Source organism: Hippocampus zosterae, chromosome 2, assembly GCF_025434085.1.
Source record: "Hippocampus zosterae strain Florida chromosome 2, ASM2543408v3, whole genome shotgun sequence".
Classification (NCBI taxonomy): domain Eukaryota; kingdom Metazoa; phylum Chordata; class Actinopteri; order Syngnathiformes; family Syngnathidae; genus Hippocampus; species Hippocampus zosterae.
This window is the reverse complement of record NC_067452.1, coordinates 11,576,611-11,603,386: the sequence shown is the minus strand read 5'-3', so window position 1 is coordinate 11,603,386 and position 26,776 is coordinate 11,576,611. Positions and strand designations below refer to the sequence as shown.

General features: G+C 44.6%; 1 protein-coding gene across 5 annotated transcripts in view; it reads right to left on the bottom strand.

Annotated features, from left to right (window-relative positions):
• Positions 1-1,142: 1,142 nt before the first annotated feature.
• zbtb46 (zinc finger and BTB domain containing 46) overlaps positions 1,143-26,776 on the bottom strand; it is a 102,927-nt gene continuing 77,293 nt past the window's right edge. For 3 of the 5 annotated variants that reach the window (XM_052056450.1, XM_052056440.1, XM_052056420.1), the window contains 5 exons: positions 18,371-18,676; positions 13,526-13,866; positions 10,535-10,588; positions 10,230-10,272; positions 6,478-10,135 (listed from right to left, as the gene is read on the bottom strand). In XM_052056450.1, coding sequence (XP_051912410.1) covers positions 9,363-10,135; positions 10,230-10,272; positions 10,535-10,588; positions 13,526-13,866; positions 18,371-18,676 — 1,517 coding nt within the window. In that variant the 3' untranslated portion in view covers positions 6,478-9,362. Of the gene's footprint in view, positions 4,670-5,435; positions 5,612-6,477; positions 10,136-10,229; positions 10,273-10,534; positions 10,589-13,525; positions 13,867-18,370; positions 18,677-26,776 lie in introns of those variants that run through there. The other 2 variants (XM_052056430.1, XM_052056460.1) reach the window with 2 other exon arrangements.

Here is a 26,776-nt window from a genome sequence, read left to right as displayed (position 1 = left end):
GTAAACCATATCAGCCTCATGTGAGCATATACGGGACTGTATTGTGTAAATTATCGGATCACTCCAAGCAGTTATTATAAAAAGTGTGATTAGTAACAAACACATGATTGCAAAATCGCAGTGTTATTAAAATTGAATACAATTGGCAATTTTGGTATTTTAGCAATGTGAACTCTATGCACACGATTTGCCTTTGTGGGTCATACAAAGTGAGATGGCAGGCGAAATCGGTCCCCTGAGTTTTGAGTTAGACACCAATGATGCAAATACAGTCTAAAATAACTGAAATTGAGGACAGTCGTGAACCTGTTGCATGACTACGTCGCATGCTAAAATGCTCGCTACTCAAGCGAAGTTGCACAAAGGCAGTTAAAGCCTTTTTGTATGTAGTTCCTTACGTTTTTGACACAAGAAATCATGTTTGTTCAATTGTATACTCACGTGAAAGTGGCCCACTGGAAATGCTTCTTGACCATAAAAGTTTGCTGTGAATTTAAGAAATATAATGTTTATTTTAAAAAGGGAAACCGATTGGTTGTTCATTATCAAGTGAAATGTAGTAAGAAAAAATATTTACATCAATACATTATCCAGGTGAATTTTCAGCAGGATACTCTAGTGTCGAAATATTCGACAGAAGCAGCTCTACGTTCATCCTTCCCTTTACGTTGTTGTATTTTTATTGTTGAATAAAACGTTTGCCTTCGGTCTCGGGGATCAACCTGCAAAAATAGCTGCTCAAATGAAGTCACAGATAAACAAACCTGCTTCTCAAAGGCAAGGTGTATTTTTTAATGTTATCCGTAGCCTATTTAGCGTTTTGGTCTTTAAAAAAAAAGACTGCATGAAACGGGATTTTTTTTTCTTGAGCACAATATTCAGTGTGTGGGGAAAAAAGGACGTGTGCTTCTGTTTTCTTGTGCCAATTCAAAACAGGTCATTTACAGTAAGACGTTCAGAACAACAGAAGAAGTTAAATCAGACTTACAGCCAGTCTTGTTTGTGCACTTGAAGAGTGTTTGTTTTCAGAGTGGGAGTACTTTTTGGAAGCTGAACAGCTTTGAAAGGCAAAATCGGTCGACGTGTCTTTTTCGCCCTCTTGTGGACAACTTTTTGTACAAAAAAAGCACGCGTGAAACAGCTTTCAACAGCAGCAATTTCAAAATTTATTAAGACTGATTGATTTTTGCAAATAATGGTCAAGCTAATTCTTCCACGAAACATGACATTAGCTTGCACGGCCCTTAGGCCAACATCAAAACTGGATGCTGAAGGTCAGCTGAAAAACATGGCGTGATCAAAACTTGCAAGGAACCCAAAACTATCTGCACAAGAGCACTTCCTCTGCCCAAATCAAGAACAAACAAACAAACAAAAAGGACAGGACAGATTGTTGTTTTTTGGGGGGTTATTTAAACACATTTTGTTACAAACACATGTTTTGTATCATCAATATAAAGTCTGTTTCATACCGAACAATATTCCCAGTGAAAATAAGCAAAGCTCAAGCTTCAAGTGCGACCTTGTACAAATCAAAGACCCTCTTAAAGTTGAGAAAATAAATATCATCGTTTTATAAATGCATATATATGAAGGTACACACATCACTCTTAGTAGAAGAACAAACTCTAAAGTAAAAAGCGTCAATTTTGAAATATAGTATACTGTAGAGATACCCATATCTATGGCTTCATGATTTGCACGTGTGAGTCAAGCAAAATGAGGAATTGTCAACATCGAAGAATTACCCATACTCCTTTGCACTAGAGCAAATAGTTCCAGTTTTGCATCGCGTGGAATGAGAGTTGTGCGCGGACGCTGAAGACATCGCTTTGGTATAACGAAACAAACACGGGCATGCAGTTGGACCACGACCACACGCACCCCGACAACGAAAAAGGACACAGGCGCTCATCGACGAAAAACGGCGGGAAGGGGAAATCTTGATTTGTCTGGAAAAGGTTTCATCTGATCCCGCTGGAGAATCAGCCAACGTGTCTCACAAGCGCGCAGGTCAACGGGTCATCGAGGCACATATTTGAGGCGTTTGTTGGCAAACGTTTTCCTGAAGTTCAACCCGGTATGAAGAAGAAGATGAGGTTGAGGCTATGAGAAGAGTGCAGGGGTTTCTCTCACACAGACACGCGCACACAAACATGAACATTCGTTGAAATCCACTCCCCAACGTCTTCGTTTGCCGCCCATCCACACCCGATCAAATGGCCACGAGCTCATAAGTGGGTCAAACAAGAACCTAATAAATAACACAAATGCAATCAAGAACGGGTATTGAGAAGTGCAGTCCATCCACGGCACCTTTTGAAGAGCGGCAGGCCTAATGTGAGCCGGACTCACGATCCCAACAGTGTTCGTTTGTCTGCACGCTGCCTCTCTTTGTCGATTGTTTGTCATGTGAGATGCGCTTTTGACGAAACTCGCCTACGCAGCCCTTCAGAGTTGCGACAACAATAACGTGTGCACTTCATCAAAATGTGACAAAGGAAAGAAAAACAAAAGCACATCAAAAATGTCCAAAAGCACCTGCACACACAGACGAAAGCACTTCTGTATACAAGGTACGAGATTGTTTTTGGTTCACTATTCATCAATTAGTGTCCATTAGTGATGCAAAAAGCATGTGCAGAATATATGTCGCAATTAATATCAAACAGACAGCTTTAATAGTGTCCCCCCATAGAAAAAAAGCAAATACGACAGAAAAAGCGGCAACTGGGACAATAAAAAGGTTGAGAAAAGCCCCATGGCTTGCGGTCCACAACAAGGCAAAGTATAAAATCTTCCTCTTCTTCTTTTTCGTTTTTATTCCCAAATTGACCACTTTATAAAACATCCCCAAATTAAAACACAACAAAGCTTAGAATCCAGCACTTAATAATAATAATGAATAGTAACATCAAGAACAGTAATCAGAGTTGCGATAATCATAATAAGACATGTCATCTCCAGTTGTCAATAACGCACGTTGAAAACATTACAACAATCTTGGGAAAGGAATAAAGACTTTGCGAGTGTCCTTGCATACGTCCCACTCTGTTCACACACACGCGCGCGCGCACAAACACACACGCACACGGCAATGTGAAAGAAAAGGGAAGAATCCGCCACCACACAACCAATAAATAGCCAACAATAACAAAATTCTCGCAATATCAACCACATATTTTCAGTCACTTTTTGTCACAACATGAATGCAAGCCAGGCCTTCACTCCCGCCCCCTGAAAAAAGATCAAGCGTGGGGGGGGGGGGGGTAGTCTGCATATTGTGAATCTTGGTTGCGTGACTGAATCAGAAGAGGGCGGGGGAAAAAAAAACATCATCAGATTGAACGAAGGCGTGTGGCACGCGTCCGCCGAGACGGACAAGCATCCACTCGGTTCACATCCATTTCCATTCCAAACTATTTTATGAACATATATTCCAAAACTCCACTGAACCGTAGCAACTGTGAACCAAACTGAAGGAAAAATGAAAGACCCCCCATATCCCTCTCCTACCTCTCTGACACTTGAGTTTGGAGGTCAAAGGCGATAAAAAACAATAACCTGCACAAAGGGTCAGTGATTCCGATGCGGCGATAACAGTCAAGAGGACGTCAATCCTTAAAGGTAGGTGCGGTCACCGAGTTGTTCAGGTCAGTCAAAATCAGATTACAAATTGTAAACCGTGGGCTCGGTTGCTTCGATAGGAGTCGATGTCATTAAAGTGCAAGTCTGTGGCAGTAGGACTCGGTCCACAGTGTGCCGTGGGACCGCCTGCCTCTCGTCCCCATGACACGTGGAGCTTTGCAATAGATTGAGACCCCCCCACCCAAAAAAAAAAAAAAGTTGATTGAGATGCTCCATTTACTCACAGAAAGACAAAAATCGGACATGGAGGGGAACCACTTCCATTTCCTCGTGCTGACAGCGATCTCTGGTTTCCATGGTGATTGCGGTGGCAAACGCACCAAGTCACAGGCCAGAGTCGGCCACGCCCTCGGCCTCAAACTCAAAGAGACTGAAGGAGCAAAACACTGCATCAGAGGTAAAAGGAGGCAAGCAGAAAAAGACGCGCGATCACTCTTGGTCAGCTGTGTTTTCCCGTTATTTATAAATCTTTGTGACAACATTTCCATCCCCAACGGAGGCCGAGCCACCACGGCGAGGTCAGGAGATTCCTGTAAGATCCCCAACAAGATCTTCACAGATGGGTCATCGAGCCGCAAGCACGGTTTTAGGAGATCCAAGCAAAGTCCCTCTCGCTCCCGTTCTGCGGCTCGCCCTCCTGCGCCGAGGAATCGCTCTCCTCCTTTTCGTTGTCCAGTGCTCGGCGAGTCTCCGCCGGCATGCCGGAATCCTTCCACTTGGACACGTGATGCTCCCCATCACCTGTCGTCTCGCCGTCGCCTTCCGCCATCATTTCCTCCTCGCCGTCGCCGTCGCACTCGGCCTGGTCTTCGTGGAAGCGATCGCCCGGGTACAACTCCTCCTCGGGAGAGATGTCCCCCCCGGCTTCGCCGCCGTGATCCAGGAGCGCCGCCATTCCCCGACCGGAGCAGTCGACGCAGACGCCGTGGCGCCGAGAGCCGTGTTTGATTCCGACACTGGCCGCAGACATGAACACGCGGCTGCACACTTTACACACGTACTTCTTGTCTTTACTGTGCACCTGCAAGATGGACGCACATCGGCAAGCACGAGTAAGTCCATTGGATACATAGGGGGCACAAGATGCAAGTCGGGGTGTATTCTCATGCTTTCCTGGCCGCAGGCACTCTCACATCCACTCAAATCTGTCATTAAGTCACCCCGAAGTCAGCCGCGCGCTATGGGTAGAGCAACCTTCAAAGGTCAAATTTGGCCAGTAAGTAAGTAACTCTAGCGCTCCATGAAGGCAAAAAAAAACTTTAAAAAGGGACAATTTAGACTAGAGTGTTCCATTAACTTGCCACGCTTGTTTATGGAATGTGGGAGGAAACCGGAGTACCCGGAGAAAAGCCACGCAGGCCCGGGGAGAAAATGCAAACTCCACACAGAGAGGCCGGAGCCAGAATCAAACCCTGCGCCTCTGCACTGTGAGACCCACGTGCTAACCGGTCGTCCGTGGCAGAATGCATTGTTTCATTCAGGACTAAAAACTCATTTTCATCCTGAATCAGCAAAGAAGCTTGTCCCCCCTTTTTAAATAAAAGGTTTCCACCTTTGGTGGTGACAGAGTATTGGTCTTGTCTTTTTTTTTTTCCTTTAAAAAACAAAAGGCGAATCCTATTTTCAAAATGTCGAGCAATTGGGCAGACAAAAAAAAAATAGCTGGCCCATCCAAACCGAGCCGCAAATTTTACTCCCAAAATTTGGAAAGGATGATACCATCATGCACCAGTTAAAACATCCCGCGATACTGCCCCCTTTACGTTGGTGACATCATGGCAACTCACCAGTGTGTGCCTCTTCATGTGTTCCCTCCTGGTGAACTTCTTGCCACAGATTTCGCACGGGTAGGGCCTCTCGCCAGTGTGGGAGCGCATGTGCCTCTTGAGGATGCACTGGTGCATGGCAGAAAAACTGCAATAGGGGCACTTGAACTTTTTACGGATCACTGTGAAGTCATTCACTGCAGGGACAGAGAGAGGAGAGTGGGGGAAGGGGGGGTAGCAGAGGTAGAGAGAGAGAGAGAGAAAAAAAGATTAGACTTGAATAAATGTCTTTTAAATAAACCCATCAATTTTCAGTGATTGCACTTCATTAGCAGGCTGCTTAACAAATAAAAGTCTCATCAATCCCCATGGCCACCCGGATCCCAGTCAAAGCTACAGTAGCCCTAGCAGCAGTTCTTCCGCTACACTAAAGAGTCAAAGGAAAAGGGATCGGGTAAACACTGGCGCTACATTGAGTCGGCTTTAGATGCTGGAGAAGGTCTTTGCGACGGACAACACTGTTGTAAACACAAAGGCTGGCTGACATAAAAACCAAAAAAAAAAAACAACACACGCACAAAGGGAAACTCAAGGTAAAGAGTGCTGACACGAGTTTCACATCTGAGGTAAAGGTCAGGTGAGGTAACGTCTAGAATTACGTCTCCAGCTGAGTCTTAAATGGTTGTTCAGAAGTGTGTGTGTGTGTGTGTGTGCGCGCGCGCGTGTAAGACACGTGAGAATGTATGACCATGAAAGCTCAGAGCTGGAGTGGAGTGAATAAAAAGCAGCGTTGAATGACACAGTTAAACGACATAAAATAATTACCTCCATTTTCATGACTTCTGCTCTGAGTAAAGCAAGCAAAAGGGATGGGGTGGAAAGAAACACGCACGCACGCACGCACACACACACACACACACACACACACACACACATACACAAAACATGCAAGAACACAAAGAGTTCAAGCTACTGCATTGACATATTGTTAGTTTTGTTGTGTGGCTGTCAATGTACATACATGACACCTGGACAAAGGAGCAAAAGCACCAACAACAGCAGATACGTTTCCACGTTTTATTAAACTTTCATTGCAACATGTTTTCAATTCTTTTTTTTTTTTTAAGGAAAATACATGTTGTCATACAGCACCTTCTCAAAAGAGACAAGATCAGAATACACACAGCAACATACTGTATACCTTATGCAAAAGAAGAACTAATGAAGTGATCCTGATGAGATCCTTCCAGCTGTTGCAGCTGCTGTCCAGGACAGCCAGCGCGTGTTATTACCTGAGAATTGGATTTTTGTGTCTGAAGGGATTTGGCATGTGGGGAGCTGGTATCAAAAAGGCTATCAGTTCCTGCTCTGCTTCTATTGGGCACATGGAAGCGCAATTACTAAGACAGAGTTCAAGGGAAACTCAGACGCATGTCTACTGCCACTGCAGGTGCACAATATTAGATAGAGCTCAAGGTTCGCCACACACAGAGCTACACGGACGAACACGTCTGAACTGGATGATCGTGCAAAAAAAAAAAAAAATACAGTATTTACTGAATCACAAACACTATATCGCAACGGTCAAAGAAGAAGTAGATGACCCTGGATAGCATAGCTGTATTGCCATAATCAGGGGTGTAAAATCTAGATTCAGAAAGTAAAAACTCTGCCACAGTTCGGCTTCAGCCGCAGGTGCTTCGACTCTGAGGAGATCGTTTATTTGCTGAATGAGTCGAACCAGCCGTGTCGAAAGCCAAAATGTGGCAACGTTTTTACTTGATGAACCTGGATGTCACACCAGTGCTAATAATACAATGAAATGAAACAAAAGGAGAGAAATGTGAGAGTCTCTTGGCCTATTTCGGCTTTATGCGATCAGCGATCGGAAGGTTTAAAAAAAAAAGAAGACAAAACCCCGATACTCGATCACCGATTCGATAAGAAGATGGAGTGATCTATTTATTCTAGTCTACAGACAACTGCCATCATAGCGTAAATGTTTTTGAAAAAAATAATAATTATTATTATTCAAAAAATAGAATGAATAGAATCTCCTTTTCTTCCATTAATGAAAAAAAACATGCATGAACATCTCGAGTCATTCAGGTGGTCGGGGCTTTTGCTCAAACTCTTGCTATCTTGAGCTTTTTCAGCTGCTAAACAAGTCTTAGGAACTACGTCAAGTTCTGCAACTTTTTGGCTCCTATCGGAAGCTGGATGAATTGTACAAGTCCGCAATGATTATTTGGTCCTACGTCGTTTGCCCCCTTTTTAGCTGCCGTCTATGTGCCGCAGTCACACATTCTTAGTCGTTTGTGGCTCGGACCGGAGCTGTATCGATTCGCCCCGGCCTCGCAAATTGCATTGACTCTATAAGTCATTGCAACGCGATCGTAGATCAACAAACGTTCGTCATGATCACAGGATATCTCGTATCATCGTTTAGCAAACGTTTCGTGTGTCTTATCAAAAATAAAAAAAATAATAAAAAATGGCGCTATTTTCGTGTTTGTTCAAACAACACGTCTGCCTGCTGGTGATATCTGTGATTGGCTGAATGTGTGCGGCCGCAAGATTACGTAATTTACAAGGGGGTGATGAAAGCTATTTGAATTAAGGACAAAAAAAAAATTGAATTAAAGAGATGTTCAAATTAAATAACACACATGCGGTAGTCGTTTTTCACTTAAATAATATGTTTTTTAAATAACTTTTTAACCACAGAAAAAAGATTTGGGACAACTATTAGTCGCACCCGACGCAAATTTAGTCTTTCTGAAAGAGTGGCAAGAAGACAACATGTAAAGTCTTGTTTTGAAGTTTGACAAGCCACCTGAGAGACACAGCAAAAAAAAAAAAAAACGGTGGGAGAATTTGCTCGTGTCTGATGAAACCAAAATGGATTTTTTTTGGAGCCAAGATGCAAAACATTACGTTTGGTGTAAAACAACACTGCACATCGCCCTGAACATACCGTCCTCACTGTCAAACAAGGTGCAGCCAATATCATGATCTGGGCCCGCTTTATGCTCGCTCTAAATCTTTGGCGGAAATGAGTGTGAATCCAAACAAGTACGATCTCCTGCAGCTAGTTGTTGTATTACTCCGGTTCCTTTCATTGAGTCCTGAGCTCACCAGTATCTTCCCGCACCAGTGACATCACTGAATTCATCGTGTCTAAAGGGCACCTGCCCCTCTGTCGCCACTTCCTCTTTTGATTAGGGGTCAAGGGTTAAGGAGGGCTGTAGCCACAAAGGACCAATTACGGGCCATCTCTGGCCACTCTCAAAGGCAAAGACCTCAAGATGCGGGATGGAGAGAAAAGGACACTACCCAACCCCCCAGCTGACTGCCACTGGCCCATTGTTTTGGCTTGCAGCTTTCCATTTAAACCGCACGACAGAGAAGACCTCAGGTTATTATGGTGACAAAGGACAAGCTTCTGCTAATCCTGCACCTGGAGGTGGACGCGGCACTTTTGTTCAAAGCATCTTTGAGATTCAAATGCTTCTGCGGGAGAAGAGCAACTGGTGCAGTGCAACTAATGTCCTGCAGGTGATGGTGTTGCTTAGGGTGTTGAGACAGCACGGCCTGGCAGATTGGGATTATTTCGAGTTGTGCTTTCTCCCTAATTGAGAGGAGGATAGGAAGATAATGTTTGGAAGGAAATGGAAAGTTACTGGCAGGCATCACAACATGTGATTGTCTGTAAGGACTTCAAGTACTTCATACATAAATTCATTCAACGGTAATAAGACCAGCTTTGCATAGACATTTTTAAGATCGTCTTCAATATTCTGAGGGTATAAATTAAATTCACTTCTATCAAAATCGAAATAAAAGATTACATGTCAGGAAGCCTTCTCATCACATGAGTGGCGTGAGTGCACATGTGAGATGAACAACTGCTGGCTTTGAATAGAACTCTGCATCATTGAGATTCTCTCAGTTCTCTACATCCAAAATGCTACGGTTACTAATTTCGACGTTCAACTCTTCGGAATACCTCCACAGGGGGACTCGATCACCATCCTGAGATGTGCTCGTGCTACTACCTAGCACAGCTCCTGGCACAGACCCCACCTGGCAGCATACTTTAATGTGGGTGGCCAGGTTTTTCTGGGTGCTAAAAGACTTTGCACACGCCGGGCAGACGTGGCCCCTTTCTTTGGAGTGCACCGAGGACAAGTGCCTGTGCAGGTCTGTGCGGTCCCTGAAATGCTTCAGACAGTACACGCACTGCATGAGCTTTTTCTTAAAATGGATGGTCTTCTCATGGCGGTCCGCGTTGGACTTGAGGGTGAAGCTCGCCGGACACCGCGAACATAGGTAGCGCGCCGGCGTGGGCTCGGCCACGGCGGGGCGATACAGAGATTGGGGGTATGGGAGAAACTGGGACTGGCAAGACCGGCTGAACGGACCGGGCACGCTTGGCCAGTCCAGGGACATATCCACGAGAGACAAGGTGTGGCGGTACTCATGCTCCCTCAGAAACTCCAGACTGCCGAACAGCCGCTTGCACAGGGAGCAAGCAAACCCCTGCGAGGTCCAGGCACCGGTCTCTGGCAGGACCCCTGATTTGCTCTCTTTGGCCATCGCCGCCAGACCCTCGACCTGGCTGGAAGCGATGAACACTGACGTCGGCGCCGTCAGAGAACCGGCACAAGTCGAATTGGCCATCTGATCCCCTTCAGGAGGTGACGCGTCACCTTCCGAGCCTGAACGACACGGAGAATGAAAATTATTCAAAGAACTACGTGCAAGCCGCGACACAGGCACTCATGACCGGAATACTCAAGGCTTTGGCATTACCTGTGTTGTATTCCTTCAGCTCATCTTTGTCCTTTTCACCGTCCTGGAAGCACAAAATATCAGGTTATTCCACAAAAAAAGAGTAAAGAGTGTTTATGAGAGCTTGTCGTGCATGTAGGAGGCGGGCAGGTGAGAGAAGCAAATTAAGGGCTGGATCCGACTACTACTTGGCAAATTTGCGCTCTCGCGTTGGCACTACATCACAGCTATACAGCACTGCTTAGTGCTGGACGATATTGGCCATTTCAGGTATTCTATTGAAAAAAAATATGTACTCCACACTTGCAATGCTAACTTTTTCTCACTTTGTTTTGAAGGGAGATCTGTATGAAATGATTCATGCATCCCGTGCTGCTGCTCTATAAAATTATCAAACGTAAACAGAAGCAAAGTTAGTTGACATATTTTTGCACACATTGGCGTAAGAGGCATAAAGAATAGTGTTTCAGACACATATTGAGATAAAAAAAAGAATAAATAGACATACTTTACTTCAATGTAATATTGAGAACCTTTGCAGATCCCAAAAGTCAAACTCAAAACTCAGTGCTGAATTGTGACGACAAATCACATTTGTAACATTATATGGATTCAATATACTACATGCATCCATTTTCTGTATCGTTTTTCCACAACATTAATATACTTTCAATCTTTTAGGCCACTCCTCCTGGCTGACAGACGGGGAGCCGTAACATTGCTTGTTCAGCGGTGTGTGTGGCATCATTTTGGATTCTCTCCGACACCAATTAAATTGTCTCCTTGTTGACTCCTCAAAACTGGATGCGCGCGGCTTTAACGCGGTTCCAGCGAGACCTCCGCCAGGTCACCCAAGCACTTTTAATTCTGGTCTTTCAAAAAGACATTAAGTTAGCTTAGCAATCGGCATGGCTTCCCGTCCTTTCCCTCAGTGAATTACTCTCCGTGATGACTTCATGAGAACGATACTTGTAAGAAGTGCAGCTTATTTGCCGCCATTGAGGGGAGACGATGGCGGTTGTGACTGCTGAGTTAGCAGCGAGACATCAATGCGTTTTGCAGGTTGCCAGCATTAGCCAGACGAAACTCACTGCTAAACTTCCCATCTCTAGCTGCTGCAGCGTCTCGCCGGCTGCAGGAAACATAAGGAGCCCATCACAGCTTTTTGGGACGTCTCCGCCGTTCAAATTTTGGAAAAACTGTGATTATCAGTTTTGGTCTTCTTTTTGTTTGATGAGGTTCAAAATAGAAACTGCGACGCTCTTGTCGTTTAAAGACATAGCCAGCATGCTGTGAAGGCTTTTTTTTCTTAAATAATTACGATGTTGTTGTTAGTTTATTCTTTCCCAATGCAGGTTATTAGTATTGAAATTATTTCACCCACCTGGTTAATTATGAATTTTCATTGTCTCTTAGATTTAATTTTGCACCTTAGGTTTGGTATGTTCAGTAACAATGTATTGTGATTCCTTTCGCTGTATAATTTGATTAGTGGAAGCTTTTGGCCATCAAATCAAGCAGCATTTGACATATTCAGTACTTGCAGTATGCTGCAGATGGCATATGACAATAAGATTGTAAAAAAATAAAATAAAAAAAGACACGATTCAATGTTATCTTTTGTCTTCCTGATATATCGCGTCATATCGCCCAGCTCTACTAGTGTTGAACCTCTTCTCGGTCAAAACACTGGCAACACTACACGACAGATATTACAATGTCACTGATTCCCATCTTGTACAGTCATTGGGTGAATCGTGTCAAATCAAGCCGTCGGTGGAGGCGGGACAAGAAAACGTGTCAACGCTGCCGCTGTTGTGAAAGCGCTATATAAATCAGCATGTACTGTATATATTGTATTGTAACGCTACCGGATGTAACTTTTATCACAGTGCCAACAACAATCCTATTGACAAAAGCGATCACGTTTGTTACAAGAATCCTATTGCTGGGAAGTCGAGGTGCTGCAGGTGTATCGTAAGTCTTTCGTTGATCCACTATGCTACACGGAAGGTACTCCCCAAAAAATAAACAAACAAAAATCAAACATGACAGACTTCCATTTTTGCATGACAGGACTTTTCAGAAGCCAATTTGTTGATTGTGGATTATGTCCCACTACATGGAGATAATTCCTGACAAAATACTGTATGTTGGGCCCAATCAAGTCGAGATAGCGAACCTGGACAAAAAAGTGTTTGAAAACGTTGTAGTCTGATCCAGCCATAACATACGATGTGAATGCAAAAATCTCTTGTTGGAGGCTTGGTGAGAATGAAAAGTTGATCTAAAATAACAACGCAAACGGGACCCCCCCCCCCCACCCCGTCCTTTCTGACATATGCTCTCCTGACTACAGTCATCTACCTTTATCCACTCCTTCACCCACACCCATTTCCTCGGCCCCCTACATCATCCCTCGTCCTGATAAAAGGGGAATAAGAGGAGTAAAGCATGCACTTGGATACACGGATGGCTTGTCCTCAGAGACGGGGACAATAGGCTAGTCCCATTTAAATCAAATATTGCCCATAAAGGCTTGCTTACCCACACGCACAGGCTGGCACCAAAAAAAAAAAAAACAACAACCCACACACGGCCACACAGACACACGCAGAAAAGAACAAACAATTTCCTGCACTGCAAGAGCAAACTTCTCATTGTCTTCTAGCTCGGCCGCTATCTGCCATCAAACAACACATGCTGGCTGTCATTGTGTCCACATGTGTCATCTCAAGAGTCCCAACTACAGGCTACATTAGCACTAGCAAACCTCAGGCCCTGGCTATATACAGTAAATAATAATAATATTAATACATTTTATTTGAAAGCGCTTTTCATCACACTCAAAGACACTTTACAAGAGCTTAAAACACAGGATAAAAATGTGCATTTAAAACAAGCATACATCATTTACAAAAACACATTTAGATGAACAAAAGATGTAAAAAAAGATCTAGTGGATCTAGTGGACACTAAAAAGATGTAGTGGAAGAAAAGAGACAAAAGTCAAGAATAGAAAATCTGGAACGGAAGACAAAGCAAGCTGGAAATGTGCCAGATTCCACACAGAACGAAACACGGCGAGGAGACTGAGTGACGATGGGCCCAATAGCCTCCACTGTGTCCCGTAACTAAGCTTTGTGCCCACCCTCCACCACATCGCTGGTCACTTCATACCCTCCATCACCACTCAGCCCCCTCAGGGACTTAACGAGACAGGCTGAGACAGCCTCCCGGACGCTCGTAACCGAGTGCGCGAGCGAAACCCGGAGAACAGCCTCCACCTGGAATTGAGCCGGGCTCTTTGTGCTTACCTCAGGCAGGGTGGAGGACGCCAGGTCCTCAGGGGCCTCTTCCACTTCCATGTCCAAGGTGTCTGATTGTCGCCGAGGTGCCCCCGCCCGCAAACCGGAGGCCTCCAGGGACCGAGGCTCAGCGGGGACCGGGGGAGTGGGCGGAGTGGAGGGGCGGTATGACGATGATGTTGATGTTGATGATGATGATGATGATGATGGTGGTAACGGTGGGGGTGTTGGTAGAAGATGAGGAGGAAGAGTAGGAGGAAGAGGAGGAGGAGGAGAGGAGCCAGACCCCTGTTTGTTTTGAATAGTGGCCCCTGGCCGGAGCGTGCTGCAGTAGTTGTTGGAGCGGAGCCCTGAGGAGCACAGGAAACGAGTCTCACCCACCCACTCACGTACAACTGCAAACTCTGCTAGCAGCTGGCCGCTAGAACATAACGGGAGAGAGTGGGCAGGAGGGGTGTGTGGCGGGGGCGCTGGTGGAGGGGCACACAGTGGCTGCCAGTGCTGTACTGTACCATCAAACACGATGGAGAGGGGGAGGAAGAAAAATTCTGAAGTTTCACTTTCCACCAGCCGAGGGGAAAGGGTTAGGGCTTCTCTTCTCTCTCTTTTCTATTTGCTCCTCTGCTCTCCTTCTCCTTCCACCCACATGCATGCACATAGGATGATGTGTGTGTGCGTGTGCGTGTGCGCGTGCGTGCGCTGGCGCTTTGTGAATGAGTAAAATGCATACAAGGCGAGGGCTTGATGATCCAATGTAGTGTGGAGTTGGAAACTGTTTTGGAGAGGTGCCATCTTGCAGCTCAATTGAAGACTTTCTGTACACGCAGGGCAAAAGGACATGGGCCAGGAAGGATGTAAACCAGCAATGCGTTCAAACACAGAGAATTAAAACATAAAAAGAAATCTTCCAAACCTCCCACTAACTATTCCCACACTGAGATTTTATGTTCACCGTGCATTCATATTGGTGAGCGCATTGCTGGTACCGTGTCCTGTGAGAGTGCAACAGTCTTATGTGCCAGTGAGGCCAGCAAAGTTATGCGGTGGGTGAACCATTTATTGGCCTCCTCTACACAATGGACACAATCTCCCAACACCGAAGCTTGACCGTGGACAGATTCCTGGAATGTTGAACCGCCGCACCCGACACTCCCACTTAGTGAGAACACACACGAATGCTCAACTCCCATTTTACTTCCCACCTCGAGCCACATTAGGAGGGGCCAAATAGCGAGGGAGGAGGTCCAAGATGAGCAACATGAAACACACACAAACACTCACTGGACTACTCCTTCAACAGCACATGCACAATATGGCAAAAAAAAAAAGTCGGTCTCAAAGACACTTGAGAATCCCCTCAAAAGGGATCAATACCATCATTGGAAAGGTGTTTCGATAGTGCCGCTTGTCATGGATCTTGTTGGAATTGTGCATTGGATGCATATTTTTCATACCTGCGAATGTTTATTTCGTTCAATGTCACACCACCTTAACCTCCATAAACAGAGCGTCACCTGAAAAATAGTGTTCACTTCTAATTGTGCTCTTTTTACCAGCCCCAGTCCCAAAAAACAAAACCAAAATGTAATTTCCTGTAGTTGAATGACCTCAGCTGTCCAAATGTGTGGGTTTTTTTCTGCTTCCTGGCCATCACCTCCCCACTAAACAAATCATGACACGGGCAAGTTATTTTGGGGGTTTGTGTTTTTCCTCACAATTGTTTGAAGATAGACAAGAGGAAGTTTTGAGTCAGCTCTTAAAAAAATAAAAATCCTACTTCTGCTCTTAGTGCTTTTGTCTTCCATTTGCAGACATCCGAGCACCTGAAATCCAGATGAAATGATCACCCAAACCGTGTATTGAAATTGTTTCATCTCAATTGGAAATTTGCTGTGAAGAGTCCGAAGACGATAGTTTTTGTTCTCAATGAAACATACTGCAATGCGAGCGAGATTGAATGTTCTGCACACACAGTACACAACGGCAGCATGGACAGGTGCACTGGGAACGGTTCGGGGAAATCCGCTGTCTGACATGGATTGTCTGACACACAAAGGAGGAACGGGGTCAAATCCCATTGATCCTAATTGGATTTGGGAGTCTGACTGACGTACACACATCGTATTGACCACATGCTGGGACGCATGTTGCAGCAGACGCCTCTGCGAGACAGCAAAGTGATGCATTTGAAAAGCACCTTTTGAGGTGAGGGGCAGCTCAGCAGCAAACACTTCCTCCACAATACAGCATGCATCTATTTATATGCCTTCATATAAACGTTCTGTGCAGACGGACTCGGTCCAGGCTGTCGGGTTTGTGCCATTTATCTGGATATAAGAACAATAACGAAGGGAAGCCTTTCCCCGCTACAGTTGAGAAAAGGGCAAGTATATGAGGGAATACGTAAACAAATGAGCTCGTGAGGGGAATGTTCAGATGTCTTCATTGGATTGGACCGGGTCACTTTTCTTTACCTCCTTCCTGTCCGTGATCAATACTTTCCCAGGATCTTAAACAGCCCCACTTTGATGTTCCGCCGCACTCAAGCATAGACAGGGGAAGTGAGCCAAATGAGGAGGATGCGAAGGATGCGGCCAGAAGGGTAAGGGAAGGCAGGCTAAGGAGGGGTGAAGGAGAACTGGATGGATGGGTGGAGGGAGTCGGGGAAGGGAAGGGAACAGGAAGAATGTCAAGTGGCGGGTGAAAACAAGCGCATGGGGGGGGGGGGGGCAACACGTGAAAGTCTGATGACTTCTACGCCCAGTAATCGTACAGTTTATTTTATGCCTCCATAAAGACACAGGGACCAGTAGTGGTAGGTAGGGGAGCTTGTCGACCATTTCGCTGAACCCCTTAGTGTGCGGACATATTACAGAATAACCGACCAACACCTTCCCCAAGGTCTCTTGAAAATCTGCAAAAATAGGGAGACACATAAAATACACCACACAGCGGTCCTCGAGTACCGCACCTGGACATGTCTGATCGACACAGACCTTTTTCTCTTTGAAACCAACTTTCTTTCATGCACCAAGCAAATTGAATTGAATACAATGCTTAATATTTTTTTCATTCTCTAAATCTCTTATTCATATACAGTCAAGGCTGGGTCGACGCATGAGAGTGAGCCTCTTGTCTTCTCTGGAGCTGCAGTCACAGGCTCGTGGCCTGTGAGAGCATCTCAGATCTTTTGAAGGCAACCGAAACATCTCAATCTCACACACTTTGCACTCGCATAGGTGAGGCGCACGAGCGAGCACATGCGTGCGTGTGCATGCGTTTCGATCTATTCAGTCGCCGGCTTTCATTTTGTAGCTGAGTGGGGCATGACCGGGCGCAGAGTTGTTCCTCTTTTTCCTTTTCGTTTTTGCAGTGCTCAAAGGCAGACGCAGTTAAGGACAAAAGATCCAATTACGACCAGTAAAAGCAATGAAACACAAACACACAACGTGCATCATCTTGACTACACACGCCAGTACGCACACTCAAACACGCACACACGAACGCACGAACTGGAAAATAAGAAAAAAAATTGCTAATGTGGTCAATTAGGATGTTTCACTCTCAGTTGTTGAAATTATTGATGGGATTTTTTATGAGCTTCTGGGTTCTACTAAATGCTGCATCACTTAGCAGAACATGAAGTGTAAGCAAATGTCTTAGAAAGAAAAGATAACGGCTAAATGCAGTTCCAACAACAAATGAATCTATTTTTTTTTTCACTTTTGGAGACATTTCATGTGCAGTTAATTGAGTGATAAAACTGACAAACAGCTGCAGTGATGCACTCAAAGGAACTTTGACAAATAACCAAACAAATCTTCCCACGGCAGCACAAGCTATCCCAACAAAATGTTCTCACACTGAGTCACCGCTGACGAGTCACCATTGACAACCACATGCAGTCGAGTGGCTCCACTCATACGCGCGCGCGCACATGCACGCAAATGTTTACTCTACAGTAGGTGCATACCGCAGGCATCTTCAATTGGCAGACCACAGTCCTTGTGCGGAACGAGTGAAGGTTTCATGCGGACCGATGATCAACTCCTGCTGAATATCGTACGTGCATCGTGACCCAATTTTTTTCCCTCACACAGATCGCTGTCAGATCTAAGATGAATAAAGAAGGCCAGTGAACTGACCGCACATAGACTGAGTCTGTGAAACAAAAGGTGATTCAATCAGGCCGGTGTATCAGCAGATGGCGCGGTGGCAACAGTTTTTGCCATAATAACTCGGATTTTTCTCCTGTGCACGGAGCATTTCAGTTCTACCATAGCCCTTATTGTGATCATGTGACCAATTGGATCCATGGATTCCAAACTACTTATTTTCTATATTGGGTCAGCTTTTCTTGAAATTGTTGAAGTATCTTTCTCTTTCGCTGACAACTTTGGTTGTATCTTCTCTTATGGCTGGGGTGGTACAATCAAAAACAGTTCTTCTGTACTCTCCTGACATTTGACTCTCAGTTTGGAGACAACTTTCTGGTTTACTTTGGTATCCATAAACATAATGGTGTTAGTATAGTGAGAGCAGAAATTGACCCATATAATAGACCTCGGGTATTTTTGAAACTGAGAGCAACTTCTTGGTTGTCAGTTTGATACACACTTTTGAAATAAAAAAAACATATTAAGAACGATTAATAATATTATTGAAGGGCGGACACTGATCATCTTCATGATTTCTCCCAATAATGACAAAACAAGGTAGAAAGCTGATCAATAAAAAAAGCAATCGATCTATTTTATCCAGATTCTTAGGTAATCGCAATGTGATATTACTATTTTGTGACACGTCAAAAAATAGGTCTCGAATGTGTGTTTGTGTGAGTAAATAAGGACTTACACGTCAAGGAGTGTCCTCCTTTGGGAAGGTACTCATAGAGCAAGGGGTTATCATCTCCCATCAGCTCAGCCCGCAGTGACAGCAGGCTGTTCTTACTCATCAGCGCCGCCTTCAGGTTGGCCACAGAAGAGATTATCCCACCGCCGCCTCTGCCTCCGCCTCCGGCGCTGCCTCCACCTGCCGCCTCCTCCGATTCGTTGGTACCCAGGAAGCCAGACTCCACTGCGAGAGCCTCTTCCTGCTTGAGAAAGAAGTCCAGGCGTTCGCCGCGGCTGTCGGAGCTGTTGGGCTCGTTCACGTCTGCGTCTGAGTAGACAGGAAGTGACAGGAAACGTGAGAGGGCTGAACGATCTTGAAGAATAATCATCTTTTTTTTTTCTTTTTCTTCTTTCTACCCACAATCTTGCTGCTGTCGACTGTAAATTTCCCCAGTGTGGGACAAATAAAGATAAGATAAGATATCCTTTATTTGAAAGGATATCTTCTTCATAATCACGATAATTTGACATTTTTTTCACAACATTGCGATTGGTATTTAACATTCTTTCAAGGTCCTCTTTCAAATTTTTTTTTTAAATAATCAAAGAGTTAATCTGTACTACAGTAAACAAGGTCATACATAACCGTTTTGGTCTCATTGTTTTTCGCCTTGGATGATGCTAAAATGAAGGCAAATGACCCTTGAATTAATATGAGAGTTTATTTATTTACCTCAATTACAGTTGTGAACTTACTAAATGCAGTCTTGGCTTCACAAAAACTTCACAAAGTTCCACCAAACAAGTGTAGCATAAACGAAAGTCCATAAAACATAAATCCGATTGGCAGTAATAACGCGAACAAATTTGTGGCTTTAGCTCAGGGGTAGGGTAGGGAACTCCAGTTCCTCGAGAGCCATTTCCTGCCGGTTTTAGGTCCCTCCCTAAAACAAACACACATGATTCAATTGTTCAGGCTTCGACAGAGCTTGCTGATGAGCTGATCATTTGAATCAGGTGTGTTGGAGTAGGGAGGGACCGAAAACAGGCAGGATATGGCTCTCGATGCTCTTCAACCTTTTCAACGTTTTCAAGGAACAATGACGCATGAACGTGTGGATTACACTTCTTAATCACTCAACTTGTCCAGACACAACATAAATAAATACATCAATAACTAACTAAATAAAATACACATACAGTATGTTTCTCCTGACAAAGTCAAGCTATTTTTCATAGTTTGGCTGGTCCTGTGACTTACACTCGAGAGCTCGGACTTAAAGACAAAATCCCTGTTTCATTATCATAATAAATCGCTGAGTATAATTGCACGCACACAATTTCAGGAGGTAGTTGAAATCCCCGAAGACGAATTGGAAGAAGAAGAAAAAGTAGTCGTGGCAACTGCGTGATTATGTCGTGTCTTTGCTGCCGTCTCTCACGGCAATAAACGAAGGGAGTGTCTCTCTAGCTAGCTTGCTAGTCTCGCACGCAACATCCAATCAAGATGTATTGTTGACAGCACCAAAGGATGTAAAATCCAAGTCAAGGTAAGCCATTTTAAACAAACAAAAAAGAAAAAGAAAAATGTTTCCGTCGTTGGAAGCGATAGTTTCAAATCCAATCAGAACACCGGCATCCACCAACAGGATAAGAGTCTGAAATCTGCTGTTCTACGTCTTGGTTTTTGTAAAATAAATTACCCCCAAAAATGTGACTTATAATCATGTGCATGTTGTTTTTCTTCTTCATGATAGTTTCTTTTTAGTGGTGCAACTTACAATGCGAAGTAACTTGAAATGTGAAAAATATGTTACTTCATGTAAAAACACAGACCGACAGAAATGAAGCAGAGGTGGTCACCATCACCCCACCCTAATTGCAGCCTTTGCAATTTGGAAATTCCATGCTACTAGATTTCAATTTCAAATTGATTACAAATAATTGTTCAGCTTCTACCAAACTGTTCATGCAACTCGAGCCAGAAAAGCGCAAGTCAAGTGAGCGGCAACGGGCAATGCCTCACACAGCGTTGCCTCAACTTTACAAGCCTCTGTGTAGGCTGTAGACTCCACCAGTCTGGATTTGTGACTCACTCGTTGAGAGGATAAAAAGGATAGAGCTCATACAAAAACGTATTTGAAAAAGCCGTCACGATTTCAAGCCTTCACTTGACAGTGATATCATCTTGAGCGAGAGAGAACACTACAAACGCCGTATTAAAGCAATTCTTCTCACCCTCTCAGCAGAGCCATTGTTTACACGCAGACAAGCGTTACATTTCATTCAACTCTCGTGCTTCATCACCAGAAGTCCGTCCGCTAAGGTTAGAAAGTTCGGAAGGAACTCACACATTCCGTCTGAGTATGGACAGGCGAGAGTGTCGCGAAGCTGTCAGCATTCGTTGTGATGTTGGAAGTTCCACAGGAGCGCTGCAACAAAGCTGAGGGCAGCCAACATTTCCACAAACCTACAACTACAACTACAGCACTGATACTTTTCACTGAGCACTGTGAATACCTTTGCATGGCTTATATGATTGACATATATTGCTTATCATTTGCAAGGAGCTGAGACAAGCTGAGACATCTACTGCATACCAGGGGTCACCAACCTTTTAGAAAATGAGAGCTAATTCTTGGCTTCTGGTTGACACAAACTTCTGAAATAAATTTGCTTAAATTACCTTGAACAAAGTTATGTTTCAGTTTTGATTAATGATGTACATGTATGCAAAGCCACTAATCATGTCAATGAATTCTAACAATGATTTGGTAGCTGAACAATGTCATACGCAACACTTTTTTTATGTATCTCTCTGCCAATGTTTACATTTTCAAATGATCACCTTGTCATCACTCTGAGAAAATCAATCTCCCAGCACTGCTGAGCTATTTTTAGAACAGGCCACAACGGGCTGCTCACGTGGTCCTTGCAAAGCTACATGGTGCCAATTGGCTTGCCGGAAGCTCAGGGGCCCTACAGGATTCAAGGGCCTATTTAGATTAATGTATTTTTTAGATTCAAATTTGATGGTTTTCAATCAATCACTTTACATTCTCGGCACGGGTTGGATTATGTGCAGCAGCACTGTGGCCGTGATTATGGTGCATGCCAAGAGAGTGCCAATTAGAAGTCTTGTTGAACTTTCTCTCAGTCACTTTGTCACTGCACCAGTTGACAAAGCCCATTCTACGGTTCCTAACTGAATGCCAAAAGGCGTATAGGATGGCATTAAATTCCACATGATTCTGGCATTTGTTTATTCATCAGTCATTTATGATCATCTCAAGAACACAGTAGTAATCGGCAATGACAATTTTCAGCCAATTGGACAGAGACAAGGTTCCCATTATAGAGCTCCAGACGTCGTATGACTGATCCCTGTGTGCATTTGTTTACGCAGTCATGCTGGGAAGATGGTAGCGGTGACAGTCGAAGGATTTACGGTTGAGAGCTGTGATAAAATAAGTGTTCATCATTGAATATTCCCTCCAAGTGAATTCATCCATCCATCCATTTTCCGAATCGCTTGATCCTCACTAGGGTCGCGGGGGGTGCTGGAGCCTATCCCAGCCGTCTTCGGGCAGTAGGCGGGGGACACCCTGAATCAGTTGCCAGCCAATCGCAGGGCACACAGAGACGAACAACCATCCACACCCACACTCACACCTAGGGACAATTTAGAGCGTCCAATCAGCCTGCCATGCATGTTTTTGGAATGTGGGAGGAAACCGGAGCACCCGGAGAAAACCCACGCAAGCCCGGGGAGAACATGCAAACTCCACACAGGGAGGCCGGAGCTGGAATCGAACCCGGTACCTCTGCACTGTGAAGCCGACGTGCTAACCACTGGACTACCGGGCCGCCTCCAAGTGAATTCATGGAATGGAAATAATGAGAGACAGTGCAAGCTGAACAGGTTTGATATTACAGCTCGCTATCACGCGCCAGGAGTACTTTTTCCAACTATGTCGACGGCAGTCACTGGTGAGCTCTTGCGAGCGTTCGCTGTCGAGAGGGCGCACCGGATGGGGACGAGGGAGGCGCTAGCGCTCTCATTCATGGCAGGAGCTGAACGCCAGTGCTACGACTTGGTTCTGCCTTTGGTATCCTTTGAAATGCTCGCTCCTTCATTTGTCACCTCTTTTGATACACTGGTGCACAACAGCTGTCTACAATTGTCAGAGTGCGGAGTTTTCTCAAAGTTTTCTACCCAGCTAAAATGGCATCAGGGATGTGTGTTCCCAAAGTCTGGAGCTCTATCATTTAGTTGTGCGTTTTGGCACTTTGATTCTTAAAGACTATTTTGACCTGAGCAACTGTTGAAGGCGCATGAGTGTGCTAATTTGGTTAAGTGCAGTTCTTTATTATATCAGTGCAAGATAAACAAAAATGAAAACATGCAAGCGAACGTCAAGGGTTTAGTCCACGTGAACGACAATGGTGGACTGTAATGTATGTTGGCTGTGTAGTCTTGCCTTGTGCAAAGGAAGTCAAGGTGACAGTGATGGGAGTTTGCCTCCATGTCTGGAATGCTGATGGCTCCACAGCCTCTTCACACAGCGCACTCGGTCAATGTTGACCACTCTCATACTTGTCATTTTCATCACCCATAGAGATGAATGACCATTGACTCAGGGGGGGAATGTTCAAGTGCAGATAAATGTTTGTGACCATCATCATCATAAATAAGACAATGGAATATGCTGTTGACAATTGTGTAGAGTTGTATCATAGTATGTGGGGGTTGTCATGTCTCATCTAATCAAACATGCATGGCAGGCTGATTGAACACTCTAAATTGTCCCTAGGTGTGAGTGTGAGTGTGGATGGTTGTTCGTCTATGTGTGCCCTGCGATTGGCTGGCAACCAGTTCAGGGTATCCCCCGCCTACTGCCCGGAGACGGCTGGGATGGGCTCCAGCACCCCCCGCGACCCTAGTGAGGATCAAGCGGTACGGAAGATGAATGAATGAATGAATTAGTACCGGGTCTGCAAATGATGCATCTCAGTTCAAGAAGCTAACAGTGTTGACTTGAGATGAGAGTGAATTGAAAAGAGAGGGTTGAAATGATGGGAAATGCCATGAATCTATTCGAGCCACCCCCCACCCCCAAAGATAAATAAATAAACAATAAAAATTATTATAATGCGTTTTCATCCTCTATCCTTTGTTAATACATTTATCCCCATAAGGGTTGCGGGTGGGCTGGAGCCTCTCCCAGCTGTCTGCCCGAAGACAGCTGGGAGTACACCATGAACTGGTCGCCAGCCAACTGAGACGAACACAGAGACGAACAACCATTCGCACTCACAATCACACCTAGGCACAATTTGGAGTGCCCGACCTGCCACGCTTGTTTTTGGAATGCGGGAGGAAAACGGAGTACCTGGAGAAAACCCACCCAGGCACGGGGAGGGCACGCTAACTCCACATTGGAATGTGGGAGCCGGAATCGAATTCTGGACCTTTGCACTGCGAGGCCGACGTGTTAACCAGTTGATTACTGTTATGTAATTAAAAAACATTATGTAATGTGTTTTTAACTAAGCTAAATAGTACTCTCGGGCTGCCCAGTGGTTAGCACGTCAACCTCACAGTGCAGATGTGCAGTGGTCGATTCCAGCTCTGGCCTCCCTGAGGGGAGTTTGCATGTTCTGTCCATAAGTGTGCGTTTTTCCGGTTTCCTCCAACATTCCAAAAAATACATGCATGACAAGCTGATTGAACATTCTAAATTGTCCCGAGGTGTGAATATGAGCGTGGATGGTTGTTTGTCTCTATGTGCCCTGCGATTGGTTGGCAACCGGTTCAGGGTGTCCCCCTCCTACTGCCCGAAGACAGCTGGGATAGGCTCCAGCACCCCCATGACCCTCATGAGGGTAAAGCAAAAGGAACAAATGAATGAATAAATAGTACTCTATAATAATGTACTTTATAAAAACATCATAATAATAACATATTTAAAATTACTTTAAAGAATTAAACAGGTTCTGCATCACGATTTCATGCTGCAATGCAATTTGTTGCGATCACCGGGGTAGGGGGGGGCAATATAATACAGACAAAGTTTGTACTACAACTCAATTAAATGCTTAAATCACCATTTTTCGTCGAGGATAAAGAAGATATCCATGTGGGTCTTGTTGTATAATCTGTCTTTCTTTGTTGCTTCAAAAATCCCAACTACAGTACTCATGCTAACTGTTAGCATGTTAAATGGCTTCTTTACATTGTTTGTTAGCACTAAGCGAATCGGACGTTACTAATGCAAAGCTGTATAAAGGTGTTGTTTCTTTCAGTTTGATTGTAAACACCAGAATAAATTCACTATACTTTGAAGTGGTATCAAACAACAAAAACCATTAAAGTTTCAGAATTGTTGTGAAATTAATTGAGTTTCTGTCACTGCCACCATAAAGTAATATTTCCATTAAAAGAAAATGATCCCGTAAAACTCAGAAGTATTATCATATGTCTCGAGGCACCACTGTGATTAATACCAGAAGTGACTTTTTTATTAAAAAGGTTGTGTTGATGTAGTCATTTTGTGATAGGTGCCTCTTGTGTACAGTGACAGAAAGGAGAAAGTGACACAAAGGTAGATGGAGCTTTGGATTGTCGGAGTGAAGAAGGATGTTGAAAAAAAATGGCAAGGGAACATATAAAAGAGCGGGGATGTTGATCTGTGGAGGAAGGAGACTAGATACGTAGAAAATGTGCACACGCGTACACACATGCACACACACCCACACACACACACACACACACACACACACACACACACACACATTCAAAGTTAATTAAGAAGAAGGTGTAGGGGTGGGTGCAAGGGGACATGAGGTGCAGGAATTTATCAGAGCTCTGCCCCCTCCTTCAGTGGGCAGCCTAGCAGCCACGGGAGTCAATCAATAACATAGATCTGCTGTTGGCCAACATCAACAACAACAACACACACACACACACACACACACACACATACACAGGCAGACAAATGGTAGGAGAGGATGCGATTGAGAGAGAGAAAAGAGTGTGACCTCTGACCCTCGCCTCACGCTACTCATCTTTTCAGCAGACGAGTGCGTGACCATTGGCCACTTTTCCCAGCACGGCTTGGACATGCGCGTCTACAGACGGAACGTATGCGCTAATTAAACAGTCATCAAACAGTGACAATACTTCATTCACATGACGCATGGCCAACAAGCAGCATGCACTCAACACACGGCAGGCGTCCCTTACCCAAATCTGTGACATGGCTCTCTGCGTTAGCCGCCAGGGACTCTCCCGTTAACCTGATTTTTGAGGATTTACCCACATTCCAGCGACTAAGCGCCAGATATTAGAAATTAGTATTCAGCTGACCACAAACAGGCTCCCGCACAAAATAATGGGAGTACACCACATAATCCTCTTTCATTTATGTAAGCGTAATTGGGTCGGCATAGATTGTGCGTTTCTTCAATCTCATCCTGTTCCGACAGATAAAATAATTTACGGCGGCAGGAACAGTCCACACCTAATCCAGGCCACGCAGTTTATGGATTTTGTCAGAGGGATGCCGGGCTTGCTCAGGATTTGCACAGACAAATGTTGCGGTGTCTTTTGGAGGCAACAGGTTTATCTGGAGTTTTAGACACGCAGCAGTCACATCACTCCTTTGGGCACATATGTTGAATTGCTAACAACCTCCCAATATCAATGGTTTTGACGTGGGAGCAGGGGGTGTTTTCCTCATTTTTGCCTCATTTTTTTGGCCTCCACAGTGGTTTCTGTATGGAAAGGGGAATTTCAATTTCACTCTGATAAAGGAGTGAGAATAATTTCGATTTCCGCTTTTTGAAGAGATCCTCCGTTTAATTTTGTTGCCATGGAAGCCAACCACTCGGCATGCACAATTTTGATAAATAAAACCCTCTCTTTCAAATAAAACAGCAAATATGTGGTTCCCTTTGCACATGTGTATGAGCGGGGACCCGAAAAGTCTTTCTGAGCACTGTGGTGAGCTTCAATGCGGTAACAAGATTGGCCTTGAAATAAAAGACATGACTTGTGTTGGACTAAATCTGGCAGGGGACAGAGCATTTTTCAGCTATTTGCAGACCTCCACTTCTTGGATGATACAGCTGATTATGTGGTTGCAGTGTATGTGTGCGTATGTATGCGGGGGTGTGTGTTTATTTGATGATGGGAGTTGTATTGTTGCAGTGAGTGCTAAAACACATGAAATGAAAAAGGAGGAAAAGGAAGAAAAGGGAGGTCAAGGTCATCTGACAGTTTGACCCCTGATCCTATGTTTTAATGTTCTGATTGTGCTCATGGAATGTGTGTGTGTGTGTGTGTGTGTGTGTGTGTGTGTGTGTGTGTGTGTGTGTGTGTGTGTGTGTGTGTGTTGTACCAAATATTCCCGTCCCCCCATTCCCT